At 40.2% G+C, this 24,195-nt stretch overlaps 1 protein-coding gene across 1 annotated transcript; it reads right to left on the bottom strand.

The window, feature by feature from the left end:
• nlk2 (nemo-like kinase, type 2) lies at nucleotides 1-19,154 on the bottom strand. Its single transcript, XM_026315875.2, has 11 exons — nucleotides 17,140-19,154; nucleotides 11,007-11,136; nucleotides 10,718-10,773; nucleotides 5,716-5,822; nucleotides 5,410-5,495; nucleotides 4,221-4,430; nucleotides 3,456-3,557; nucleotides 2,680-2,766; nucleotides 1,638-1,836; nucleotides 994-1,087; nucleotides 1-552 (listed from the first exon to the last, which is right to left on the bottom strand). Exons 1-11 carry the CDS (start codon nucleotides 17,616-17,618, stop codon nucleotides 498-500), a joined length of 1,605 nt encoding a protein of 534 aa, XP_026171660.1. The 5' UTR covers nucleotides 17,619-19,154; the 3' UTR covers nucleotides 1-497.
• Between the last annotated feature and the right edge of the window lie 5,041 nt (nucleotides 19,155-24,195).

Genomic DNA, 24,195 nt, shown 5'->3' with positions numbered 1-24,195 from the left:
TGTTTTGTTTTTTTTATAAATTACGGGAAGCCTTCCAGTTGGAAAAACCTTGAATCTGTCAACATAAGTACAATCGATTGTCTGAATAATTAACCAGTGCAGTTAGGTGGGTGTAGCAGAGTAGTCTATTTGTGTTGGATATTAATCCATTTATGACTAGAGAATATTTTAAATAGGAATTTGTTTGAATTATTTGTATTTGCAACTGTTACATCTAACCTACCTGGGAGTGAGCATATGGGTTTGTTTTAAACATTCTGATTCAGTCAGATCATCTGTCTCATTCATTTGCATACCAAACCCTCTATAATACACCCCATAAAGCAGTCAGCAGTGGCTTTCTCTTCATTTGTTTCATAAGTCAGCATGCACACAGCAGACCTGTGAGTCCAGCTCTCCAGTGAAATGCTACACAGATGATAGCAGACGTCGAGACATATTCTTGTTCCCAGTTTAGCAGCGTGTCAGTTGGGAAATATGATGACAGACAGCAGAGGCTATTCCCACACCAGTGGAGATGGAGGCATTTCAGAGGGCTGCGCCACTGTGGAGCTGTTCAACAAGAGGCCAACAAATCAGTCAATCTTCATATTAGCTGGTCATGGGTCTGTTACATAGAAGCACTTGTGTTCCATAAATGTTAAAAAGATGTTTGAGGATCACTAAAGCACAGTACAGAACAGTGACAGTTAAACTTTGTCACTGAAAACTAACACTTGGCACTGCAAACCAAAGCGGAACTGAAAAATAAAACCTTGGCATAGTAGCATTTGTACTGGAAAAAAAAACCCTTTGGCATTTAAAATAGTACTACTGAAAATTTCAGTAGTACTATTTTTGTTGGTATAAGTTCTTTTCAGTGCCAAAGTTGTTTTTTTGGTTTTCAGTCGATGTCAGTAATTCTCAACAAAGACAATTATCCAAACACGTAAGCACTGCAGTTTGCAATTACAGTTTTACAGGTTAGCAATTTGAATGTGAATTAAATCCTACCTGATAAAGCTTTTAAAGGCAGCCGACTGAGGGTTAATGCAGAGTGGCACTCGACTCCCCTTCTGCTGTTCCAAAATGAACTGATGGATGATCTCTGTCAGGGGACAACACACCAGTAGAGAAAAATGAAGTACAATTTCTTATTTGATCACCAAAATAAACAGTTTCACAATCATTTATGTGCAGTTTAAGGTCTTTGTTAGACAGGGAAGGAAGCAGTCACTAAATTCTTGACTCAGACCATCTTCAGTTCAATTTATTAGGCTTCAGCATGAACCTGAGCAGTCAATAATCTCTTAGTAAATCTAACAGCTGATGTTTTCCCTCCCACAGTCAGATCAGCAGGTCCTCCAGGTAATCAGCCTACTGAGCTTTAAAGATTCCCTATGACTCTCTGACCTCTGTGAGCACTATCGAACAATATTTTTTTTTTTTTTTTTTTTAGGTGAGTTCTTGTTCTGTTTGTTTCATGAATGCAGGGTTGCATGGTCCCGGACCATGGTTTCCTGATATCTGATCAACAGCTGGCAGCAGTAACAGTGAAATACTGTTACAGCAAGGAAATCTCTACAAGGATAGGGGGTCATCAACATAGATTTTTTAAAAGCCACTTTTATTCTAGACTGTCTTTCACACACACGTACCTTTGACCTGTCTCACAGAGCTCAGGTTCTTCTCAAAGCCATCATCAAACTTGGGATTAGTGACTGGCTCAAAGTCACTGGTGTAAACACGGCCAGAGGATGTGGTGTAGCAGCATTTGCACATGCATGTGTGGTAACGCAATCGACCTTCGTCCAGGTAAGGGTGAGCCAGGGCATCTTTTGCTGAAATCCTCTTTGACTGGAAACCACACACACCAAGCAAGACACCAGACACATTTTCACATTCATCTGAGCTTCAGAATACATGTCACAAATATCTAAGAGAATGATAGTGAGAGGCTTAAGCACTTTGTTTTGTCATGTTGTGATCAATTCATAGTACATTATGAAATGAATTAGAGCAACTTGAGGCCTAAATACTTAAAGTTAGTCATACAGTCAGCTGTGTCATAATAAACCAACATGATGCATGAAGTGGCTCGACCACGTGTGTTTTGGAGCAGGTGCATTTTTCTTGAACCACTAATATTTAAAGACAAATTCATCTCGGTAAGAGATGTATACTGATGTGTATTGGTGCGTGTACGTGTGTGTGTGCGTGCACGCGCTTCAGGCTGTATAGTGAGCTCTAGTTTTACACATGAGGTGACACGTATAAGCTCTAAAGCTCTTGGTTATAGTTCAGCTCCCTCTGGTAAAAAAGATGATAAAATGTGCGAAGGCAGAATGTAGTCCTCTGCATACAGTATGTCATGGCATGTTTATGAACTGAGCTACTTCTGCTTGATGGACATGGGACAAAGGACTTCATCTTCTTTTTGCCAACATTGTTCAAATTACTGAAATTAGCCTTAATGTTGATTTATCCTTTTCCTCATCTTTATGGCCAGTATAAAGAATAATAAGCAGAAAACAAAAGACTTCGAATCCAAATGTAAACTGAAGCACATTTGGTGCTTGATTCAAAAATACTGTTGTCGTGACACACTGTAAAAAACCGTTAGGAAAGTTACACTTAAATTAGTCTTGTTCATTCATTAACCAAATATAATGCAAAACTATGGTGAAGAGAATGACTCACTGGATCAAACACCAGCATCCTGCAGAGGAGGTGGACAGCTTCATGGGTTGCTTGGCTGGACAGTGTGTAGAGAACAGGAAGTGACGGCTGTAGAAAAAACAAAAGTCAATCATCTTCCTCTGTCTCTTTTCAGTTGTAATGTGTTGTACCTTAAAAGGCACATCATTCATACTTCAAACACACCACCATATACTTTGTTTGATCTTTTCCAATTTTTGAAAAATCATATAATTTTTTATAAATGTTTCTGTCATTAATCGCAGCAATAACAAACTCAGTGAAAGGACTTCCAAATAGAGGTCACTTGTAAAAACCAGGTGCGTGTGTGTGTGGAGGCTGCTACCACAGATGTGGTCACAGAGTGCGTGGGGTTTGAAATAGCACTGATAAAAATTCATTCCACTTTCATTTTAATGTAGTGTAATGAGTCATGAATTGACTGACCTCCTTTGCTTCAATCTGATACTTAACATTTAAAATTACAGTCTTTGCCAATATCCAGCCAATCACAGAGAAGAGATGGTACATGACATCACATTCAGGAAATCATTTTGTTTGTTTCTATTCCTTTTTTATAATTGCGGGAAAGAAAATACAAGCTGCAGTCAGGAGGAGACATTTCTCCTGCAGTGTGTGTGAGGACAGAGACAGTAAAATGTGACTATAAAACATTTTCATTTACAACTTCGTGGACGGTTTCTGTTAGCCTTCTAGCTGTACTATTTCCTGCAGGTTATGTTTACAGCCCTGTCCATGTCACATCCTCAGACTGTTACCTGTTTGTGAGGTCCTCTGAGAATGTGTGCACGAGCACCTTCACATGCTGTCCTCATCGCCTCCATAGAAGGAGTCCCCAACAAGTCAGTAATTAAATCCAGCTACAAGCAGGACCAAAACACACGCACGCACGCACGCGCACGCGCGCGTGCACACACACGCACACACACACGCACACACACACGCACACACACACGCACACACACACGCACACACACACACACACACACACACACACACACACACACACACACACACACACACACACACACACACACACACACACACACACACAACCAAATAAATAAATGTCAATATTCAAATAATGGCAAAGAAGAGCCATTTCATTTTTAGACTGAGGGCTGTGAAGTACTTGTTCTTTAACAGTCCCATTGTTAAACTCAAAACAATTTCCACTCTGGGAACATTTTTTTAAACTATTTCAGTCAAGTATTATTCATAATCACTTCTATGTAATTTATTTTCATTTAAGTCAGCATCACTTAAATTTCCTGGATTTAAATTAAAAATATACCAGCAACAGGAAGGATTATGTTCTAAATAAAACCGAACCAGACCGGACCATCTTACAGACGTGGTAAAGAGAAAAAAAAACCTCTGGTACTCTCTGGCCTCCACTACTGTAACAACACTGTGCATATTTTACACACACATGACCAGAACTACACAGAAACACACACACATACTGTATATGCTTTTTTCCCCAATCCCCTTGAGGATGGAGTTGGAGCAGGAGCAGTTACCTGCTGAATGGGGCTTTGGGCTTGGAAAAGGATGCGTCTTCCCAGCAGCTCAGCAAAGATGCAGCCCACGGACCAGATATCGATGGAGTTGGAATAGTGGCGGCTGCCCATGAGGATCTCTGGAGCTCGGTAATACTGTGTCACCACTTCCTGAGTCATGTGCCGTGACTCATCTGACTCCTCCACTCGGGCCAGGCCAAAATCACAGATCTGGAATATAGTCACTTAGACGTTCTTACACCTGATGTAATCATCTTTTTTTACTCTGACAGTTGGAAGCATTTGCTTCGCGCAAACACTCGTCTCTGCTGCTCAAATATAAACAGCCTGCGTGTGCTGCTCACAGGGCATGACAAGTGTTATATCATGCGTTTCCCACACACAGACTATACCAGGCAGTCGACCTATGTATATCAAGCACTGCCTACATTTATTCTGTCATACTTAAACAAGGGCATGTATTCATAAAGACAGTTTGACTTCAAAAACTGTGTCTGTGAGTTTGCGTCCAATCTCTCCTAGAGAACAACGCAAACCTTGCAATAACTGGCACCTTTGTAAAGCCTGTAAAGTTTGTTGGTGTTGTCAGAGGAGTGCTCTACAGTTATCTAAATGGCACTGATGTTGACTTAACAATTTACAACTGGATTGCATCATTTAAATGCAAACACAGCAACATAGTTTGAATGATTCTTTAACCATCCCCCATCCCTTAGAGTACATAGGGTTTGGGCTACAGCTTATTGTGTGAGCCTACAAACACCACATAGAGCTCACTCGAAGAAACATTATATGCACAGCCACAGACATGCTTGTATTTAAAAAAAAACGTTGCCTGCTGCGTGATTTGGGGATTTATCCCTGCCATTTTGATTCTGCTTTTTATCTAACTGTAGGAGTGTGAATGAATTTAGTCCATTAATAATGTCAGCTAACATTAATGGCAGAGACAGGATGTTACTGAAGTGGAAGATGCATCTTAATAATCACAGTGCAGGAGGTGAGGCAGCTAAATCAGCTTTGTTTTTCGTTAGTAGAAGACAAATCTTTTCCGACAAGAACTTCAAGACTAAGATTTACTGCAGAAGTTAGAGGCTTCTTGTTTTTGTGGATGGTCGTGGATTTTGACTCTGACATCTTCTACTGACAATTAAAAAAAAAGGGTGGCTACACAGGCAGCTTCACTCACCTTAAGCACACAGTTGCTGTTGACTAGTAGGTTGCCAGGTTTGATGTCTCTGTGTAGAATGCCAGCTGAATGAAGGTATTTCAGTCCTGTTGGTGGGGATGGTGGATGAGGAAAAGGCAACAGAACAGAGCATTATATCAGAATACACTTAGTGCTTCCTGTTAATATTAACATAAACACAACTCCACAATTCATCCATATTGCTGGTTATTTGAGAACACTTCATGGACATCTGATGCAGTGAATTTGAATAAGTGCAATAATAAGATGATGTGAAAGACAAAGAAAAAAAAAAAAAGAACATACCTCTTAAAATCTGATAAAGAAAAACTTTGGCATGGTCTGAGCTTAGAGGCTGTGGTGATACGATGATCTTATGGAGGTCACTTTGCATCAGTTCTGTCACCACGTAGCTGACCAATAAGAAATTAAGGTAAAAGACAAAAATGCATCCAAGAGGGTGGAGAGCAGCTCTGACTGAGTATCACTGGAAGATAGTGCTGATAATCTAAAGTTGTATTATAATTTTCATACCAGGGTTAGGCCTCTGTATCAGCAGGGCTCCTGTTTCCGCATGACAGTAATGACCCTACACTCAGGATCTGCTTTACTTCGCTCCATTTCCCTTATGTCATTATGGGTTTTATTTCTGCCCTGGGAGCATACTAGAAATACAGTGGAAATGTTAATTAGCATGTTCATAAGCAGTATGTGTCTCTGGGACCAAAAAAGCAGCAGCACATGGTTGAGCTTTCATCACTGTACTGTACAAACACGTGCAGTCACAAATTGTGGAAATGCTTCATTTTATGTGCAGCCTCATGACTCTCTCATGGCCACAGTATTCTAGCTGCTGTTTACTGCCATCCCCACATTTTCATCTTATGTAGACGAGTAGACAGCCTCCCTATGAAACAGGGGGAAAAAAACCTGACAGACAAGCATCATCGATGTGCTACTGCTGGCCACTGTATGTGTGCAGATGTCCCCCACACAGTGGACCAAACAGAACGCACATCAACCTGTAGCATTATAAATACATTTTCAAGTAACAAAAATAAACATGTTGTTATTCTGTAAATGTTTAAGAAGTTTTAAGGTGATGGAGTTTTATGAAGCATTGTCTCTTTATCCTGTTCTCTAAATAGAATTTAACTAAAGCTTCGAAGCTTGTTTTTACTCCTGTGAAGTGCAGTGTACCAACACATTGTGTCAAAGCTTGTATCAAATTAAGAAAACCGTGTGACTGATGATGTTTGAAATTTCATTTTCCAGAGCAGCATGGAGGAGGAGACAAAGAGGAGTGAGAGAAAGAGGTGATAAAGTCTAAATTTAGTTTCTGGGCCTTAATTGTCACAATGTTAAAAGTACAGAAATACATCAAATTAAAGAGGAACAAGTGTTCTATGATCCAGATGGATTTCCTGGACCTTTCTGGATAACTGTAGTCTAGACATGTGCTGATTCCTGAACGTGGTGTTAATGAATCTGTCCTATCGTGCTTGGACGTAGATGTGGACTGCATGATCTCTGGCACTGTAGTGAGAAGTTCACTTAAGCCACTTCTCCTTTTCTCCACTGAAAACCAAACTGGAAAGGAAAACCCTAACTGGCTTCGCTTTACTCTCCAGATTATTAAATTACACACACACACCCACCCACACACACAAACCCTAAGCATGTTTTCTCTGGACTAAAAAAAAAAAAACTAGAGTCCTTCTGTGGTGTGACTTGCCAATAAGACATTTGACTGATTTTCATAAAAGGACTCTGAATACAGGTTTTGTTTTTGAAAAACTGTTTGCTCAATAGTAATCCGCATTATTTGATTGCTATGGATTTTGTAGCAACGCGATTTGGATTCCTTCATCACGTCCAATTTAGATTACATTGGAAAGTGACAGGGTTAGGATTACAATCATTCTCCTGTCTGGCAACCAACTTCTATTTTTTTCCTATGGGACAATTGGCCTGACATGTGCCTGTGGTACAATGTTGGAAGGCACTTTTATTTTGAAAAATTTGCAGTTAAACCATATAATAGTCACATTAGTGGCATATGAAGAGAGAATAATGAAGGACAATTGCAAGGTATATGATGTCCAATCTAAATCATGTACTGCAACACTTACACAGTAATGCGTACTATAGTTAAGAATCCTCTGAACAAAAAAATAGATTAACAATAACATGCAGGCATCTTGGACTTTTATTGACAAATGGGACATAAAACAAGATTTTAACCACTAGGACTGCCAGACCTGCTCACTATGGCTCATTTCATTGCAGGTGAGTTCTATGTTATTTAAAATGCAGGTATCAAGAAACTGTGGGAGCTAGAGGGTTTAAAGCCCATTTCACCGTGATGGCTCTCCTGTTGAAACTTCATTTAGAGGGCAGATTTTATGGGACATCCCAATAACTTTGACTGTTTGATCGCTCTGGTCTTCCATCTTGAAGGCTGTCCCGCAGCTCTTATTTCTATCTGAAGAGAGAGGATCATGCCTCAACAAGAGATCTCCGGGGAGCCGTCAACAAAAATTTAATTTTTTTAATGGTCTGACACACTCCCTTATTAGAAATGCTGCTGATGGGACTGATCTATTACTAACACATCATCATTGCAGCTTTATACCAAAGAGGACAAATAACAGAATTTGGGTTTAAGTTTGAAAATCCCTATGAATGGTATAAAAATGGCTTGGTTTAAACATCTGGATTAATACATAATTTATGTGATATACATCAGTCTGACTGATCTGAGCACAGAATAAATAGACTGCAGATTTTTATTACTAAATGTACAGTTGCTTATCAAAGAACTGAAACATATCCCAACATGCAGGATGAAAAAAAAACTGAAGTTAGTGTGCTCCCTTAATATAACTTGGATAGTCTTTTATGGGTAAATACAAATTCCAAACCAACAAAATTCAGCACAGAGCTTTAAAACCTAACTAACAGCTGCTCCCCCGTGATAAAGCTCAACCACCATAAGAAACAAACGATATTTCAGACGACATCATTTCTCTAAAACACCATTTCCTCATTTCCTCTCTTCTCGCATTTATTTCCTCATCCCTCCTTGCGTCTTGTTTGCAAGTCACAAAGAACAATGAAAGCCATTAAGGGAACTGAGATGTATCAAAAAAAAAAAATGCCAAGGCTGGATCGTTTTTTCTATCAAAAATTATGATGTTAACCTGTAAATTCCAATTCTCCAAAAGACAGAAAAAAAGAAAGGACTATAAAACAAGTAACAAATCATCTATCAAGAACCAAGACTCAATTCATTAGGACAAGTAGTTAATTGTGTCAGAGTGATTTATTTGGGGCTTGAGTATGAGCCCAAAAAGTGTCCATCTCTGGTTGTCAGCCCATAAATTGAAATTTTCATCTGCAGATACACAATCCCTGCACAACTCAAATCTTTCCACAGTGGGACACTAGGTTGCTTCATTCTCTCTATGAATAATGAAGGAGACCCAATAAACCTAATTGGAAGACAATATTTCAAAGGGCCCTCGTGGACAAGAGTACCAATTCAGCATAATGCTTCAGCTATAAAGGGCAAACCACCTGGTGAAGGCTGCCTACAAATGAGCTGGTGAGAAACATATCCTGTGTATTAGGCTGGAATGAATACCTAAAGCTTGGGACAATGCTATAAAGACTGCTGTAAAGACTGGACACAACACATGTAAAGATAATATCTGCCAGCTGTGACATATGTTTTAAGTGTTTGACAATTAGGAAGTAGCATAAACTTTATGACTGATTAAACACGCTAAACAACACACTGAACCACTGGTCAGTAAGCACTGCAATTTCTGGAGGTCAATGACCCTGCAAATCCTGCGAGATCATCAACTGTCACGTGTTCTTGTTTCACAACAAGGATGCCAACCAGCAGCTTGGACTGATTGTAGGCAGAGACATTAAATAAGAGGGTTGTACAAAACTTCGGAAAATAAAACAATCTTCAGGTAAAGCTCTTCCTTAACAGTCTGACCCCAGGTCAACTTACATTTTGTTAGTCAAACTACTGCACATGCATTTACCCCTCAACACAATGGGCCTTCAGCTTTAACTGATCTTGCTGAGCGATTACCAGTGGTCCTCGCTGTGTTAACTGCAGTAACAGGCTCTGTTGAAAATTGTGCCAGGGACTCTGGTTAGTCTCCTGGATTCAGCTGCACCCCTTATTGCCAAAACCACACCGATAAAGAGGTCAACACCTGGTTTCCTGAAGAAACACGTGCTCTTAAGCAGCCCTACAGGAGACTAGAACTAAACAGTGAAAGTGGCATGAATACATGTACTGAATTATCGGCGCACTCTGTCCAATGCTAGGCAGCATATTTCTCTGTTAGTAATAATAAGCGTAATGACTGATTTATTTCTTAAACTGTAGCCAAACTTACTAAAAAGCAGCTGTCTCTCTGCTGCTCAAACTATTACATGATTTTTTTAAGAGTTTTCCTGAAGTAAAGTGATGAGGTTAGATACATATTTAGCTCCTCAAGTCTAGTTTCTTCAGAACCTGTCAGATGTTATAGTCTTAGTGTCAACTACAGTAAGACTATATGTCTTGAATCACTGTCTAAACTGCTGTCAGCTTCTGAACCTAGTACATGCCTCCTCAGCCCTTTATCACCTAAACTTTCTACAGCTCTCTGGCCAGTTTTAGGAACTACAGTGTTGAATACTGTTAATTTATCACTAAGAAATGGCACTCTCCCCACCGGCTTTAAAACTGAAGATCCAAAGTTTCTTAATACTTATTCACCAGTCTCTAACCTTTTAAAAATTACTGGAAGAAGTTGTGTCTTACCAGTTTCAACCAGTATAACCTTTTGGGACCTTTTCAATCTGCTTTCAATGCCAGTAAGATTTTACTTCTGTGTTCCTCTTATTTTATTAGCTTTTGACAGTGTAGATCATTGTGTCCCCTAAGACTTATTGAAAAACAAATTGTAACTGGCCTGACTCAGTAGGTTCCTGTTTCAGAGCTTTATTTTTTTTCTGCTTCTGTTCTGTTCAGCGTGCCCGTTCCCTACCCTGATCTCATGCCTCTAGTTAGTCGTTTCTATAACTGTGTAAACCACCAGTTCACCGTTTACAGCTGTCTGTGATGATGCTTAGACTCTCCATGTACAGCTTCATGTTGTTTCATACTTGCTGGTTTTTCCAGCTAAAATAAATAATAAGCACTGATGAGGAAGAACCCCTTCCATCTGACCAGAGGTTCAGAATCACTCCACAACAAAATCCCTCAAATCATCTTTAAATCAGTGGTAAAGGATACATTTCCTCAAAGTAGTCGATGTGTGGAGGTTGTAGTATGTCCAGAGCAGAAAGCACCTGAGGAGAGAGTTAAAGCCATGGCAATTTCCAGGTGCAAATCAAGTATTGTATCTGTACCTGGATATGGTGTCTGTATAAAGACACCTGATCACAGAAGCATTTACAGCTGGGTGGACTTTAGGTGCATGTGTACAGAAGTCAGGATCCTGGCTCAGAAACCAGACCTCCACATATGGTACTAGGTGGAATGGGTGTCTACCAGTGTGTTTGTTGCATTGTCCTGTACTTACATTTTCATGCTTGAAGAAACACAGCATCTTCAGCTCCCGAAAAACCCTCTTACAAGATACAAGGTTTTGGAAGACATTGGGCATCTTTTTGAGGGCAACTCGCTTTCCATCTCTGGGGTCTGTGACTGACCTGAGTGGAGATGACAAACATTACATTTCACTAAGATTCAGTGGCTCGTACATGAAGTTAGCACTTGCACAGTATTTGGTATGGCATTATTGCAGTTAGGAGCTATTGTAACAGTTGAATAACTGATGAACCAACAACAGGGTTCATATCAAGATATGTCAGCAGCCAGGGTTGCCATGAAATGTGGCTAGACACTCGTATTTCCACAGGCAGATTCCTAATTATTTTCTGGACTCTCTCACCTCTTCTTTTGCACCACTATCCCACTTTACAAACACAAGCTCTCTTGAAATTTCATGCCTGAAATTCTATAAAATGTAGTGTGATTATTCACATTCCCCAGAGGATGATTTCTGGTATTTTTTGTGTCACATCTACCAAACAGATAATTGGATACATTTTGTTCAAGCTTGTTTATCCAGGAATTAGATGAAGAAATAGCATGACAAGGAGAAGAGAATATACTATTATCCTTCATCGTCTTTATTGGTTGAGCACCTTTCTCGGTTGTTAGTCAAAGAATGTCTAAGTGCAGGAATACAGAGATGAAAGCCTTGTGAGTATCACAGCAGGTGTAAGTAAGAGCATTTAAAGCCTCTCAATGTAACCTTCAGTGAACCTTTTCAAATAGGATCAGTCAAGGGAGACAGATGGCAATGGACTAAGAACCCAGGTTTCGCAATACTGTGCTCCAAGCATCACCAACAAGCTCACAGACTCAAACCACAGGAAATTTAAATTAGTACACTGCAGGCGTACCTTCGCAATGTAAGATAGTAAAAGGTTGTTAATTTGAAACACACCTTGACTTCGAATTTCCACTGATATGTCATTTTCTGATTAGCTCCCTTTTAACTCTCGCTTTTAACACAAAGCACTTTTCCGACAGCTTACACATTGCTGTTGTTTTTTTTTTTGGATTGATAAACTGCTGTTAATCTACTGCTCAGACGTTTAACATTAAAACAGATGCTCCCTTTCCTAAAAGGCTATTAATGTGAGTTCTCTGGAGTAAAATACAGGATTCATTGTAGTACTATACACAAATAATGCTTTCTATTTGAGAATCTCTAACGGACACATAGCACAAAATGTGTTATTGGCCAAAAACACCACAGGTCAAGTGACTTTTTAAGGAATACCTGAAGTGGAATTATCTGCTTAGACCCATGGAAAAGTGCAGCCATGTACACAGTGAGCTATAGAAAGGGGAACATGTTATTAGTCTAATTATCCATTCATTTAGGATGTCTGTTCAGAACTCATTTACATCTATGGTCAGCATTTCTTGACTAGAAAGACTGAATCACCATAACTGAACAAAAATGAATGAGCAACTCTTGAATATGAGCTATAAAAACCAGATTATACACTTTTTACCCTTTTTTAATATATATTTCCCAAACACAATTAAGGCCATATAAACTGTAAATGGTTTTGTGGAGCATGGCCGTGGGTGTTTTTTACTTGTTTATTTTTACTGTTGTTGGAGTTAGTGATAGACCTGCATGTTCAGCACAAACTAGCTGCAACATATGTGCTGGTTATGTCTGACTTGGTGAAGATGCACTATGGTGTTATTTTTTTTTTTCCACTGGGGGCTTTTCCCAGTCTAATTTATAATTTAAAGCAAGGAGATTTCCCTGTTACATTTATAGTCTGCCATGTTTCTGCGTTGCCATAGCAACCTGGACCACAAAGCTTTGCTGACTCTGCAGTTGTCATTGATTTTATACATCATGCTTTTCTGCTACTTAGTCAATGCAGCAGGCTATACATTAGTCTACATGTCCTTCTCCACAGCAAGGCTTTCCAAAGGTGGTACAGAGCCATTCCCATACCAAAGATATATGGTACAGTGGCTCCTAGAAGCCCTCACAGTTTACTGTGTTGTAGATTTAATTTTAAATTGATTTTTAAAAAAGTTTATTAATTTCTGCAAAGTTATTCTGTCATTTATAAATGCATCAAATCCATAAAATGAAATGGAACCTATTATATTACCACACTGAAACGTGGGTGGAACTGGCTCTATAACAGCACTCAGACCCAACTCTAAGTGGGACTGTTGCTGAGGGGTGAAGTAGGTGTCCTCACGTGAATTTCACACCAAAATCCCAAATAAGAGAGAACTGTTGAATGTGACGCTAAAAGCATTAATCTGGCCCCGTGAGTGTGGATTAGTGTCCTGCCACCAGGCTACAGTGGTCAGTGTTTCCTTCATGTGCTGTAGCATGAAATGGAGAAGTGAAATAAACCATACCATATTGGCACCATCATTTACATATTTCTTGACGCTTGAGTATTAAATGCCGTTCAGTTCCGGCTGGTGTCTCTACTTTCTCTGTGGCTCTCAACTCCAAGCTCACTTGTTCCTAGTGAAGATGTAAATGTTTAAAAGCAGCTCAAAAATTCTCATTTTTAATGAATTTCCTAAAACATCTGGTCACTTTAGTTTTCACAGGTTAGGGTTAGGGTTCTTCAAGCAGAAGAGAATGGTGCATTTTTTGGAGACATTTTTCAGTAGCAGATTAATCCACATTTGGTGCTCTAATGAGCATCTCGCATCTGCAAATGTTTTAGACAGTTGTTAAATCCTGAAAAAATAATTCTCTATTCTGTATCTCCCTAACGAATCTGTTCTGACAATCAAGTGATAAGGAATAAAGTTAAATATGTGTGAGTTGCAATGATTTTATTCAACTGGCCAGTTGTTTAGAAAACAGCTGGCTGCTACTGCTCTTTAACGCCACTATTACCTCTCTAGGTTTTTCATGATATATCTGCCCCTTTGACAATACAATTTTTCTGACGCTTGTGAGATTTACAGTGCAAGTGCTGTCAAAGGTGTCCCACCAGGGTCAATTCTAGGTCATCTTTAATTCTCCATACACATTTAAAAAATTACTGTACATTTTTACATTGGTGATGCTATTTTACATGTTTTTAACTCTTCTCTTGAGCTGGCCATTGCAAATCTACAGTTTGCAGAAGATACATTTCAAATTTTCACGAAATGGATTCTTGTATAAAGACAAATATTTCTTCTCTTTTCTAGTCAGAAGACCAGTGTGAACTCCTATTCTGTCTGTACTTGATTATGGTTATAATGTGTATAGGCCTCTCCCTCCACCTAAAAGCCTCTTCACTGTGTATCAAATTGCACTGTGCTTTATCACAAAAGATAAATGGCTTGCTTACCACTGTTTTATATGAAAATGTTGTATGGTCCTCAATTGACAGAAAGGAGTTACATTAGTTATTCATCCACAATGCTCTACTGCAAAAACTACCTCCATCTGCTATATAGTAAACACAGTACTTAGTGTCACGTCACAGGATAGCTTAACACAAGATGTACCTCATGTTTAAACTAAGCTTGGCAGAACTGTTCTCAGGTACTTTCCTTCCTCCAGATGGAATGTGCTGCTGAAATCTATTTGTCCAAATTTAAATTGATTTTTTTTAGTCTTCTACATGGGGTTCACTTGAAAAGGGAATGGATTAAATAGATATAAAATTTGAGGTGGGCAGACACACACGTATGAGGGACTAAATTAAAATAAAATGCAGTGTAATGGTAATGAAGAGATACATCACCCAGTGCAACAGTGTGGCTCACTAATGTATTTTGTTTTTGGACAACAGAGCTCTGTGGCACAAAGGAAGAAATTATGTCAGCCCGTGAGACGCACACACAGACACACACAGAAACAGACACACACACAGTACCACTCAGTAGGAGACAGTGTTGGTTCAAGTCTGCATGTTAAAATCTTTGCCTATACAAAATGTAGAAGAGTAGGCTCATCCTGTAGAGTAGGCTCATCCTGTAGTGTAGTACACATGTATACACATCCTTTAATAATGACAACAACAGTATCACTGTTCATAACATCTCTTCATTTGAATATCTGATGCCCAACAAGTCTAAAAAAAGAGAACCAGATAGACAACTGACAAGAAGATGGAGAAAGCACAACTATAGTGAAACCTCTCTCTTCAATAGAAGCTAGTGTCATTACAGCCATGGTACAGGTCTGATATGTATAGAGCTCAGATCACAATGAACAATAACTACCAGTAAATAACCGGTGACCAGTGTGATATAAACTTGTAAAACAGGAATATAGGAGTAGGTCAGTACAGAACAGAGATATCATTGTTCTGATGATTGTCCATCCATCCATTATCCTACCAACTTACTCCTATTTAGGATCACAGGGATCTGCAGGAGCCTATCCCAGCTCTTTTTGGGTGAAAGGCAGGGGTACACCCTGGACAGGTCACCAGTCCATCACAGGGCCACATAGAGACAAATAACCTCACACACTCACACTCACTCCTATGGGCAATGTAGAGTCACCAATCAACCCGACATACATGTTTTTGGACTGTGGGAGGAAACCGGAGTACCCGGAGAAAAACCATGCAAACATTGGGAGAACATGCAAACTCCACACAGAAAAGCCCCTGCTGGGTTTCAAAAACATAAAAAATATAACTTTGTGAAATATTGTGACCTGTGGTGTTTTTGGCCAATATTAGCACTACAAAGCAGTTATTTATGACTATCTCCCTGTTCTGTTTGTCATGCATGAGGGTCCACATACACACATGCAGTTAATGTAATACATATCCCTGCCAATGGTTTCACACTATCCCACTGATCTGCAAGTGGCAGTAATGCGCCAAACGAAGAAGAGAAGATAAATGCTAGCACATAAACATGGACACAAATACTGACGATCAAAACGTATACACAAACAGAGCTTTGTAAAAGTTTTCTGGGAAAGGAAATGCATCGAACATGTTTACAAGACCTCAACAATGTACAGTGTGTATGTTTTACACAGTTTGTTTTTATTTTGTTTTCTTGGCATAACTAACTTGTTTTGCAATTGTTTATGAGGAAGGAAATGTGCTCACCTTGTCTGTGTGTGCTGGGTCTCAAGGATCCATTTATTGTGTTTATATGAGAAACACTGAACTTGAGCAGAAGTGCTTGTTTAAAAAAGACTCCACTCCTTTGTTTACTTCGTATCTATTTTCTTTCCTACAGTGTGACCTTTGTATTCCTCTGCTAATCTCTCTTGCTGTCCTCTACAACAATACAGCTCTGTGCCGCTATAAGTCATTCACGATACCTTCAATACATGTCCATGTGTTTTTTATATAAAGCTACTTTGTTATTGTACTAGATACTTGAAACAAGACACGCTGTAACTCATATCTTTAAACAGGGACAACTTTGAGAGGTTTTCTTATGTTAAAACTTTTGTTTATGTACATTTGTGAAGCACACAAAATACATTTTGGACATGGATCACAGATTCATGATGAAAGTCCTGCTGTCATGTTGGGGTAAGCTGAACCCTATGCTGCTAAGAACACACAGCTGTGTGTTTCCAAGGTCAATGTCCACATTAGTGGAGAAAACAGCTGGAAGACACCTCAAGCCCCCAAAAACACTGGATCCTACATGTCTGATAATACAGCTCAGCACAATCTTTCATTAAATGCTTGGTGCCTGGTGCAAGCCCACACTTTTTACACTTTAGTCTCCTAGTTTGTAACACAGACAAACTCAACTATAAATTACTTAAGTGATGTTTTCTCATCACAAACCTACTTGGCATTCAGCTTTTCTATTGGGTTATTACATTATGGCTATTACAGTGTTCGTGTTAGTGAATAGATGTGCAGATCAAGTATATTTCTCATTTAATTTTAGTAGAAAGATATTCTTATAAAACTTTAAACTTGAGTAAGGTCATTCATCACAGATAACATCACCATGTTTTCTGCAGCCAGTGAAATTACTGAGTTAGAGTTAAATTAGTTTGTTACCAGCTAATGCTGCCATTAAAACTATAATCTGGATTGGAAACATCACCTCAGTAAGAACATTTGACAGGCATTTATGTAAACTGATGTTTCTCTGGCATAAACCAGAGTAGCTCAAAGATTATGTAGTCTAGGTATACAAAAGGCCGGACTTACCAAACCACACCAAACGCTCCGTAGCCGATGGGCCTGTCAGGCTCTATGTCTAGCTGCTGTTGCAGGTGGTGTGTGTGTTGCTGCTGCTGATGCTGCTGATGGTGGTGGTGGTGGTGGTGCGCTTTGACGGCAGCGGCAGCGGCGGCTTGAACCTGGGCGGGAGCCGCGGCCGCCGCTGGGCCGGGGGCTTGTCCTGGGGCAGGAGAGGGGAAGTAGGGCTGCTGCTGGCCGGGGTTGAGCATCACCGCCGCAGCGGCAGCCGTGGACGTGTGCTGCTGGACCGTGTGCACGGCGGCGGCGGAGCCCGGGTGCTGCAGGTGATGCTGACCCGCGTGGTGGTGGTGGTGCATGTGGGGAGGCGGAAGGTGCTGGAGCTGGTGGTGGTGATGCGGGTGATGGGCAGCCACTGCAGAGGAGCCACCGTTGTAAGCGGCCATCATTTTTGTAACATTTGTAGCCGCTGTACCGCAAAGAGCCATTCACTGGTGCGGAAATGCCTCCTGTGACAACTTGCTTCAGAAAGGGATGCTAATGGCTACGACTCAGGAAACTTAGAGGCAACATATAGAAAACTAATCTGAGGTTCAAATGATCCAGCAGCAGCTACTTAAAATCTATGGAGAGAGAAACCACTGTGGCGTTCCCTTTTATCATAATGCCAACAAGGATCTGACCCACTTCCTCTAAATTAATTTTCTTGCTTGCACACCATTAGGCTACTGTAGCCCGGGGCTAATAACGGAGAGCATATCATGAGCATGTAGCTGCAGCAATGACCTGCCGAGTCTAAGAGCCTGTGCAGTGCCACCGCTTACGATGAGAACTCAAAACGAGTGAACTGAAAAGAACCCGCACCCCCCGCATTAAATAAAAAGTCGGTGGCCCTAAATGTCCCTCATGATAGAGATGGAGCCCCCTCCCTCCCGATGAAAGTCGGCTTCCCCGTCTTGATACACCAGTGGGATCTAAAGCCTGTCACATGGGAGGCAGCAGGACATTCATCTTTTTCAAAGTGTCCAAGTTTGCCACACGCTCTTTCCACCACCGGGGCTCGGCACGGGTTGGAAATCTCATCTATTCTCACAAACTGAATCCTCCTTCAGGTAGCTCCTTCGTAAACAAGGCTAATCTCCGGGCCGTAATTAACGCTGCTGATCCAGTGCAGAGGAGGTGTATCCCAGCCCAGGCCACAGTACAGCAGGCAGGCAGGCAGGCGGGCAGGCCCAGGCCTCGTCCGTCCACTCCACTCACATATTATTACACCGATCCGGCGAGCCGTGCGCCTCGAAACAAACCCCCATCACCGTCACAGAGAGACGAAGCTTCAAAGCAAGATCCAAAAACATGAGCAGAGAAATCGTCACAGACGCCTGGCACACAACTTATTTCCCCCATCGACAGCAGTGTGTGTGTTTGTTATGTGTCACTGGGTGCTCCGCCAGCTCACGTCAACTGATCCACGGAGAATAAACAACAATGCGGGAACAAAGTTAAACCCTTTAAGTGCAGGGACAGTTCTCCTGCTGCCAGGTGCTAGAAAGAAGACCGGAGTAATAAACCTGACAGCTCGGAGCTAGCTGATTGGTGCCCACATCAAAATAGCCGACCTTCTTCCGTGCAACTGAGCCCTGTTTTGAACAGGAAGCCAGCCGGTGGAACCTCTACACGTCGGGCCCACGACGTCCCGCTGCCGCTGACATAATCAAACTATCGCTCACAATACAGCTGAGATGAGCAGCGGGATCCAACATGGTGAACAAAACCTCTGCTCCTCGACGGTGGGACTGTGCAGGAATGACAACCAATCACCCTCCGCAGCGCTGTGACGTCACGGCAGATGTGATTGTCATCGCGCGCAGCCAATAGGCGCGAGCGGGTTCGGGTGAGCGCGGGGCTGACTGCTGCTCCTGAACGTCCAATGATATCCGAATAATGGGGAACTCTAGACTACTTCATAGGATTAGTGGAATTAAGTAAGTACCTAGGACCACCAACATGAAACAGGCCCTAAAAAGGATAGAAATTTCATGAAAAGCTAAAGTTTGTTTTAATCTACTTTTTTGGTTACTACAAACATTATGTACATTTGAATAAGTTCTTTTAACCCTTATTTATTTGGATGGTGCTTTTTAATTTTTAATTTTTTTTTTTGCTATGCCTGTTTTATGTTGCAACACATCGGTTGGACCTGGTGGAAACTAATTCACCTTGACTATGCAAATAAAACGTGATTTCAGTGTTTTCAGCTACACAGTAAACAATAAAAGCTAATCTACTCCATAGTCAAGGATTGGACCTGGCAGGAGAAGCAGGCTGGCAGCTAGAAGGGCCAATGCTAGCTTACCTGGAAGAAAAATGGAGGCTTGTCATTCTTCTTTCACAGCTTGTCATGCAACTTACTGTAAACTATACTTACTAAAGTGGTGAATGCTTGTTATGATTTCAGATTCCACCTCTGTGTTTCTTTTAACTTATCTTAGTGCAACTCTTGACACAAAACACTTTGATCATTGCATACTCTTAGACAGACGAGAATAAATGTATTGTCTCTGGTCTGGCTCTCACATGGTTAAAGTCTTAGTTATCTGAAATAACATTGTGTGTTTCCTATAATTATATGACATTAGTATCTTCTGATGTGAAATTTTGAGTTCATCAGGGCTGTGTTTTTAGCCCTTTGTGCTTCTCTCTTTATATTTCATCTCCTTGGACAAATTTAACACAATAGGCTAATGGAATTTATTTCCTCTGCTTTTTCTGACAATACTCAGCTTTGTGTGCCTGTAAAGATGATCCTTCTTAATTTAATGCAAATACATTTTATTATCTAGTTATTATAATAAGATTTATTATCTTATCTAGATTTGTGGCTAGTGTGTAACACAGATGGAACATTATTGAGTGCAAAGGACATGGTCACATACTAATAGTTCACTCACAGTGACAGCCTGAGATGACTAGTGATATTGCTCATAATGATGAACCAACAGAATTATTACTGACTTTGCATTTCAGCTCAGCTCTACACAGCTTTCAGTTGTTATGTGTCTTTTTTATGTGTAGGTGTTTTCTCTTTTGTGATTGTTTTGACTCAGTAGTTTTTTTTTTATCTCTTGCAGTTATTTTGTGTCTCTGTAGTAGTTTTTTTTTTGTTTATTATAGCCCTTTGTGCACCTCAAGTAATATTTGAGCCTATCTAGTAGTTTTTGTGCCTGTAGTCATTTTTGTGTCTGTCTAGCTGTTTTGCGTCTTGTGGTCATCCTTCTGTAGTTTTTGTCTCTGTGTTATGCTGTTTTGTCTCTTGTGGTTGTTTTGCGTCCTTGTAGTAATTATGTGTCTCTATCATTGTTTTTGTGTCTCTAGCTATATGATTTGTCTTTTGTTGTAGTTTTGTCTCAGTAATAGTATTGTGTAGGTTATCTATAGTAGTGTTTATCTCTGTTGTTTTGTGTAGCTATCTGTAGTACCTTGTGCCCCTATTGTTGTTTTGTTGTTACAACTTCTCCATATAATTTTTATACAGTTGTTTTTTACCTGTTACGATGTGCTCTGCAAACAAATTTTAACATAATTGCCATTTTGAACAGAATCAGCCCCCCCCCCCACGAGACTGCTTTCGTTTATCGTTTTATTGTGGAGGTGACGGGCGGAAGTGACCTTTTCTTTCTGTAGTTACGGTTGACGGTGGTTTTCCAGAAGCTCTGTCAACGAGTGCCACGTCGAGCTCCGTGAGGACCAGCAGGTTTCTACCTCACCGTTAGTTTCTGTACTTCGTGCTTTAACAGCCTGACGTCTCCGGGGAGAAGGACAGCGAAACTAACTTCTCAGCACTCTGGCTGCCGCTGTAAGATCTGTCTCAGTGCCGTACTCACTTACTAAGCCGTCAGAGCTGTTCTTGCCTGCGCTCTAACGTTTGCTCGGATTTCCTAAACTTAGTACATGGTAACTGTGGAGGCTCCGGATACAGGAGTGCCCCCGCCTTCCTCAGCGGGTTGTTGAGGCGGCTGAGAGAGAGAGAGAGGGAGAGAGAGAGAGGGGGGGGGGGGGGGGGTGTGTGTGTGTGTGTGTGTGTGTGTGTGTGTGTGTGTGTGTGTGTGTGTGGACGGAGCTGCCTGTTAGCCAGTGTTAGTGTATATTGTTACATATACGGTCTCACATTAGCTCGGCTAGGCCGCGGGTCTTTTCAGTAACTAATTTTTCTCCTTTCTTCCTGTTCACTAGTCCATAGTGCAGCTTGTTAGACGTGTATACAGCATGTTGCATTCAAGTGTCGGTTAAACATCAAAGCGGCGATTTTCCATGTCGGACCTGTTAGCTTCAGATACATGGTTCACCTCACACAGCGCGCTGAAGAATTCGTGAAGCAGATGTGGGTTGAGATCTTTGAAGAGATTTGAGTTTCTAATCTCTGTGACATGTAAACCAAAACAAGGCACGTGTACATGGTGTGTATGTAGTTTATAGATTAACAAATACCCATAGACTATGAAAACAATGCATTTCAGTTATGCCTAAACTTCGTACATATGCTGCAAATACAACGTCAGTCCTACAGATACGATGAACCTGAGAAAACACTAAAACCTCTATCAACAATAAGACTAGATATATGTTAATGCTAAGTTACAAATACCTTGCAAGTTCAGCCATCCAGTCCAATAAGTTACACATGTTAAATCACTTGAGCGAAGTACAAAGAAGGCAGAAATCTAAAGCATACCTAAAATAAACTGAGTCACATAACGCCCTACACAGTTGGAAAGGCAAGTTTATCTTGTAAATGTTCATCCAGTGAGGTGGCAGACAAACCCAGTAAGCAAATTATTAAACAAGTTAAGCAGTCAAAGGGTTTATTGTGCTATATGGGCTGCATTTAATTAGTTAGTATAGAGCTGCAAAGATTAGCAGATTGTAATTAATCCATTAGAAGAACGGGAAATTTTCAGTCTTTTCTGTTGTTTCATAGGCCAAATGATTCATTGAGAAAATAATCAGCAGATACTCTTCTGCTTGTTGTACTCTCCTACAGTTTGAAGCAGGTGCTGGAATTTCTGAGCCACTAGATGGCCCTGTAACACCACTCTGTGGAAAGGTTCAAACTGCACTGGACATACACTGCTGCTAAGACAATTTCAGCTAAATTCTGGGGGTGTATGGCACTAGAGCAATAATGAATTGATTTATGTCAATACATACATACATCAATACAGAAAGAAATGGGAGAGATCTAGGCCTTTAAAACATCTAAAGTGCTTGAAGTTTTAAATGTAATTGAAGTTTTAAATGTAATTGGACAGTTACTCTTGAGGTCAAAGTACATTATTATATTTAATATTTGTCAAATTATATGCAGTCAGTGATTGCCTGTAGTTTAGAATCACTGCTCTGCTGGATGAGGAAATGTTGTGTAATGATTTGTGGTGCATTTGGCTGAATGTGAGCACACAGAGTGCTCATATTAGCCTCCCTATTCACCCTGTAGTACATTTCAGTGTGTCAGATTTATTGGCAGCCACACATGACAAAGCCATGACAGAACCAGCACCATGTCTGACAGATGAGGTGGTGCTTTGGGTCATGAGCTGGTACACTGTCTTTCCCTGTTTTTTAATAGAGGTTCGTTTTTGTTTGACCACACCACAGAAGCTTAATCCAGAACTCTACAAGTTAGTTTTGTTTGTTTTTATAAACCACAGTCTGGTCTGTCTGTTGGTTTACATCTTGTGCTAAATAATCCTCTGAGGTTCTCGTCCTGAGGTCTTCTCTTGATCGCTGACCCCTTTATTCCAAATTATGGAGAGAGTTCTGGACTTGCTGTGTAGTCATAAAGGGGTTTTTCTCCAACATGCAAGTGATTTTCTGTTTTGTTTTTTTTTTTTGTTCTTGCTCTATCAGCTCATTTTAAAAAATGTTTCTCTGTGTACTGCTTTTTAGATTGTACACAACTGTTGATTTTTGCAAACTAACTGTTGACATCTCTCTGATAGATATCTGCCATATGAGAGCTCTTTTGTGCCAAATGTCCAATTGGTTTAAACCTTTGTAGTTTGGCCACTGCACTAAAATGGCGAATGCCCCAGACAAATCAAATTAATGAAATTAATGATGGGAATTACTACAGTAATATAGTATCTATTATTTTTATTTCAAACTGAATGTGCTGAAAGTCATAAATGTTCAAATGCTCATGCCATACTTAAGTCTGTACTGTGTGCTGTGAGAAGGGATCTGATATATTGCACATTCTTAAGATAATCTACATCATTTCATTTCATCTTGTGTTATTCTGAAAGAACACAAAGAATAGTAATTCTTCAAAAGGTTTATTTAACATGAGAAAAATAACAATCTAGTATATTTACAATGTATAAATACATAAATAGAAAGGAATAATATAATAAAAATGACTGGAATAGAAGCAAAATTCTGTTGTGACATAATCAAATCATGAGTGCAGAAAATAAAGATTCATAGACAGTATTGCAAATAAAATCATCATACTTGTTTGTTTATAAAATGTGAAGACTTCATAAATCCAAAGAAATATGAGTTATCCTTCATTTATGAGTAAATGTGATTTTTAAAATATCTTAAAAGTAATGCTAAAATTTTACTTTTGTCACTGTGGCAAACACAGGTCCAGTGCAGTAGTGTATCCCAATCACTCACGCCGTAAACTACTATCAAAATGTCAGGGCCAGATTTTTGTTCTTATAGGTAAGGTTAAAACCAAGCAGCATGCATGCAAGTGTTTAATTTGACGACTGTTGTGTTAGCAAACTAAAAAGTACACAGAGAGACAATGAACCTGACTTGAAGCACTCTTACAAATACAATGTGACAGGAAAAAAGGCAGTTTCAGGAGAAGAATTTGAAAAACCTTTGCCCTCCAGTGTCTGTTTCCATAAAGTTACTGCCTATTTGGCTAACAGGACTTTAAAGCTGATCGATTCTGGTTTGTTTCTCTCTGCCAGGATCCTGTAAGCACAGTGAAAACATAGAGGGAGTGTAGACGTCATGAGACAGCTCAAAGGCAAGCCGAAGAAAGAAACGTCC

The sequence above is a fragment of the Mastacembelus armatus genome, chromosome 13 (genome assembly GCF_900324485.2).
Source record: "Mastacembelus armatus chromosome 13, fMasArm1.2, whole genome shotgun sequence".
Classification (NCBI taxonomy): domain Eukaryota; kingdom Metazoa; phylum Chordata; class Actinopteri; order Synbranchiformes; family Mastacembelidae; genus Mastacembelus; species Mastacembelus armatus.
The sequence above is the reverse complement of the archived record's forward strand: the minus strand, read 5'-3'. Positions and strand labels throughout refer to the sequence as shown.

What these genes read in the sequence shown, in the direction of transcription:
- nlk2 (XM_026315875.2), bottom strand. Translation starts at nt 17,618, where the DNA reads ATGGCTCTTTGCGGTACAGCGGCTACAAATGTTACAAAAATGATGGCC. An exon ending in ACAGCAACTGTGTGCTTAAG is followed by an intron (nt 4,431 to 5,409) that starts GTGAGTGAAGCT and finishes ACTATATTCCAG; the next exon opens with ATCTGTGATTTTGGCCTGGC. An exon ending in CTCTGTGAGACAGGTCAAAG is followed by an intron (nt 1,088 to 1,637) that starts GTACGTGTGTGT and finishes GTCCCCTGACAG; the next exon opens with AGATCATCCATCAGTTCATT.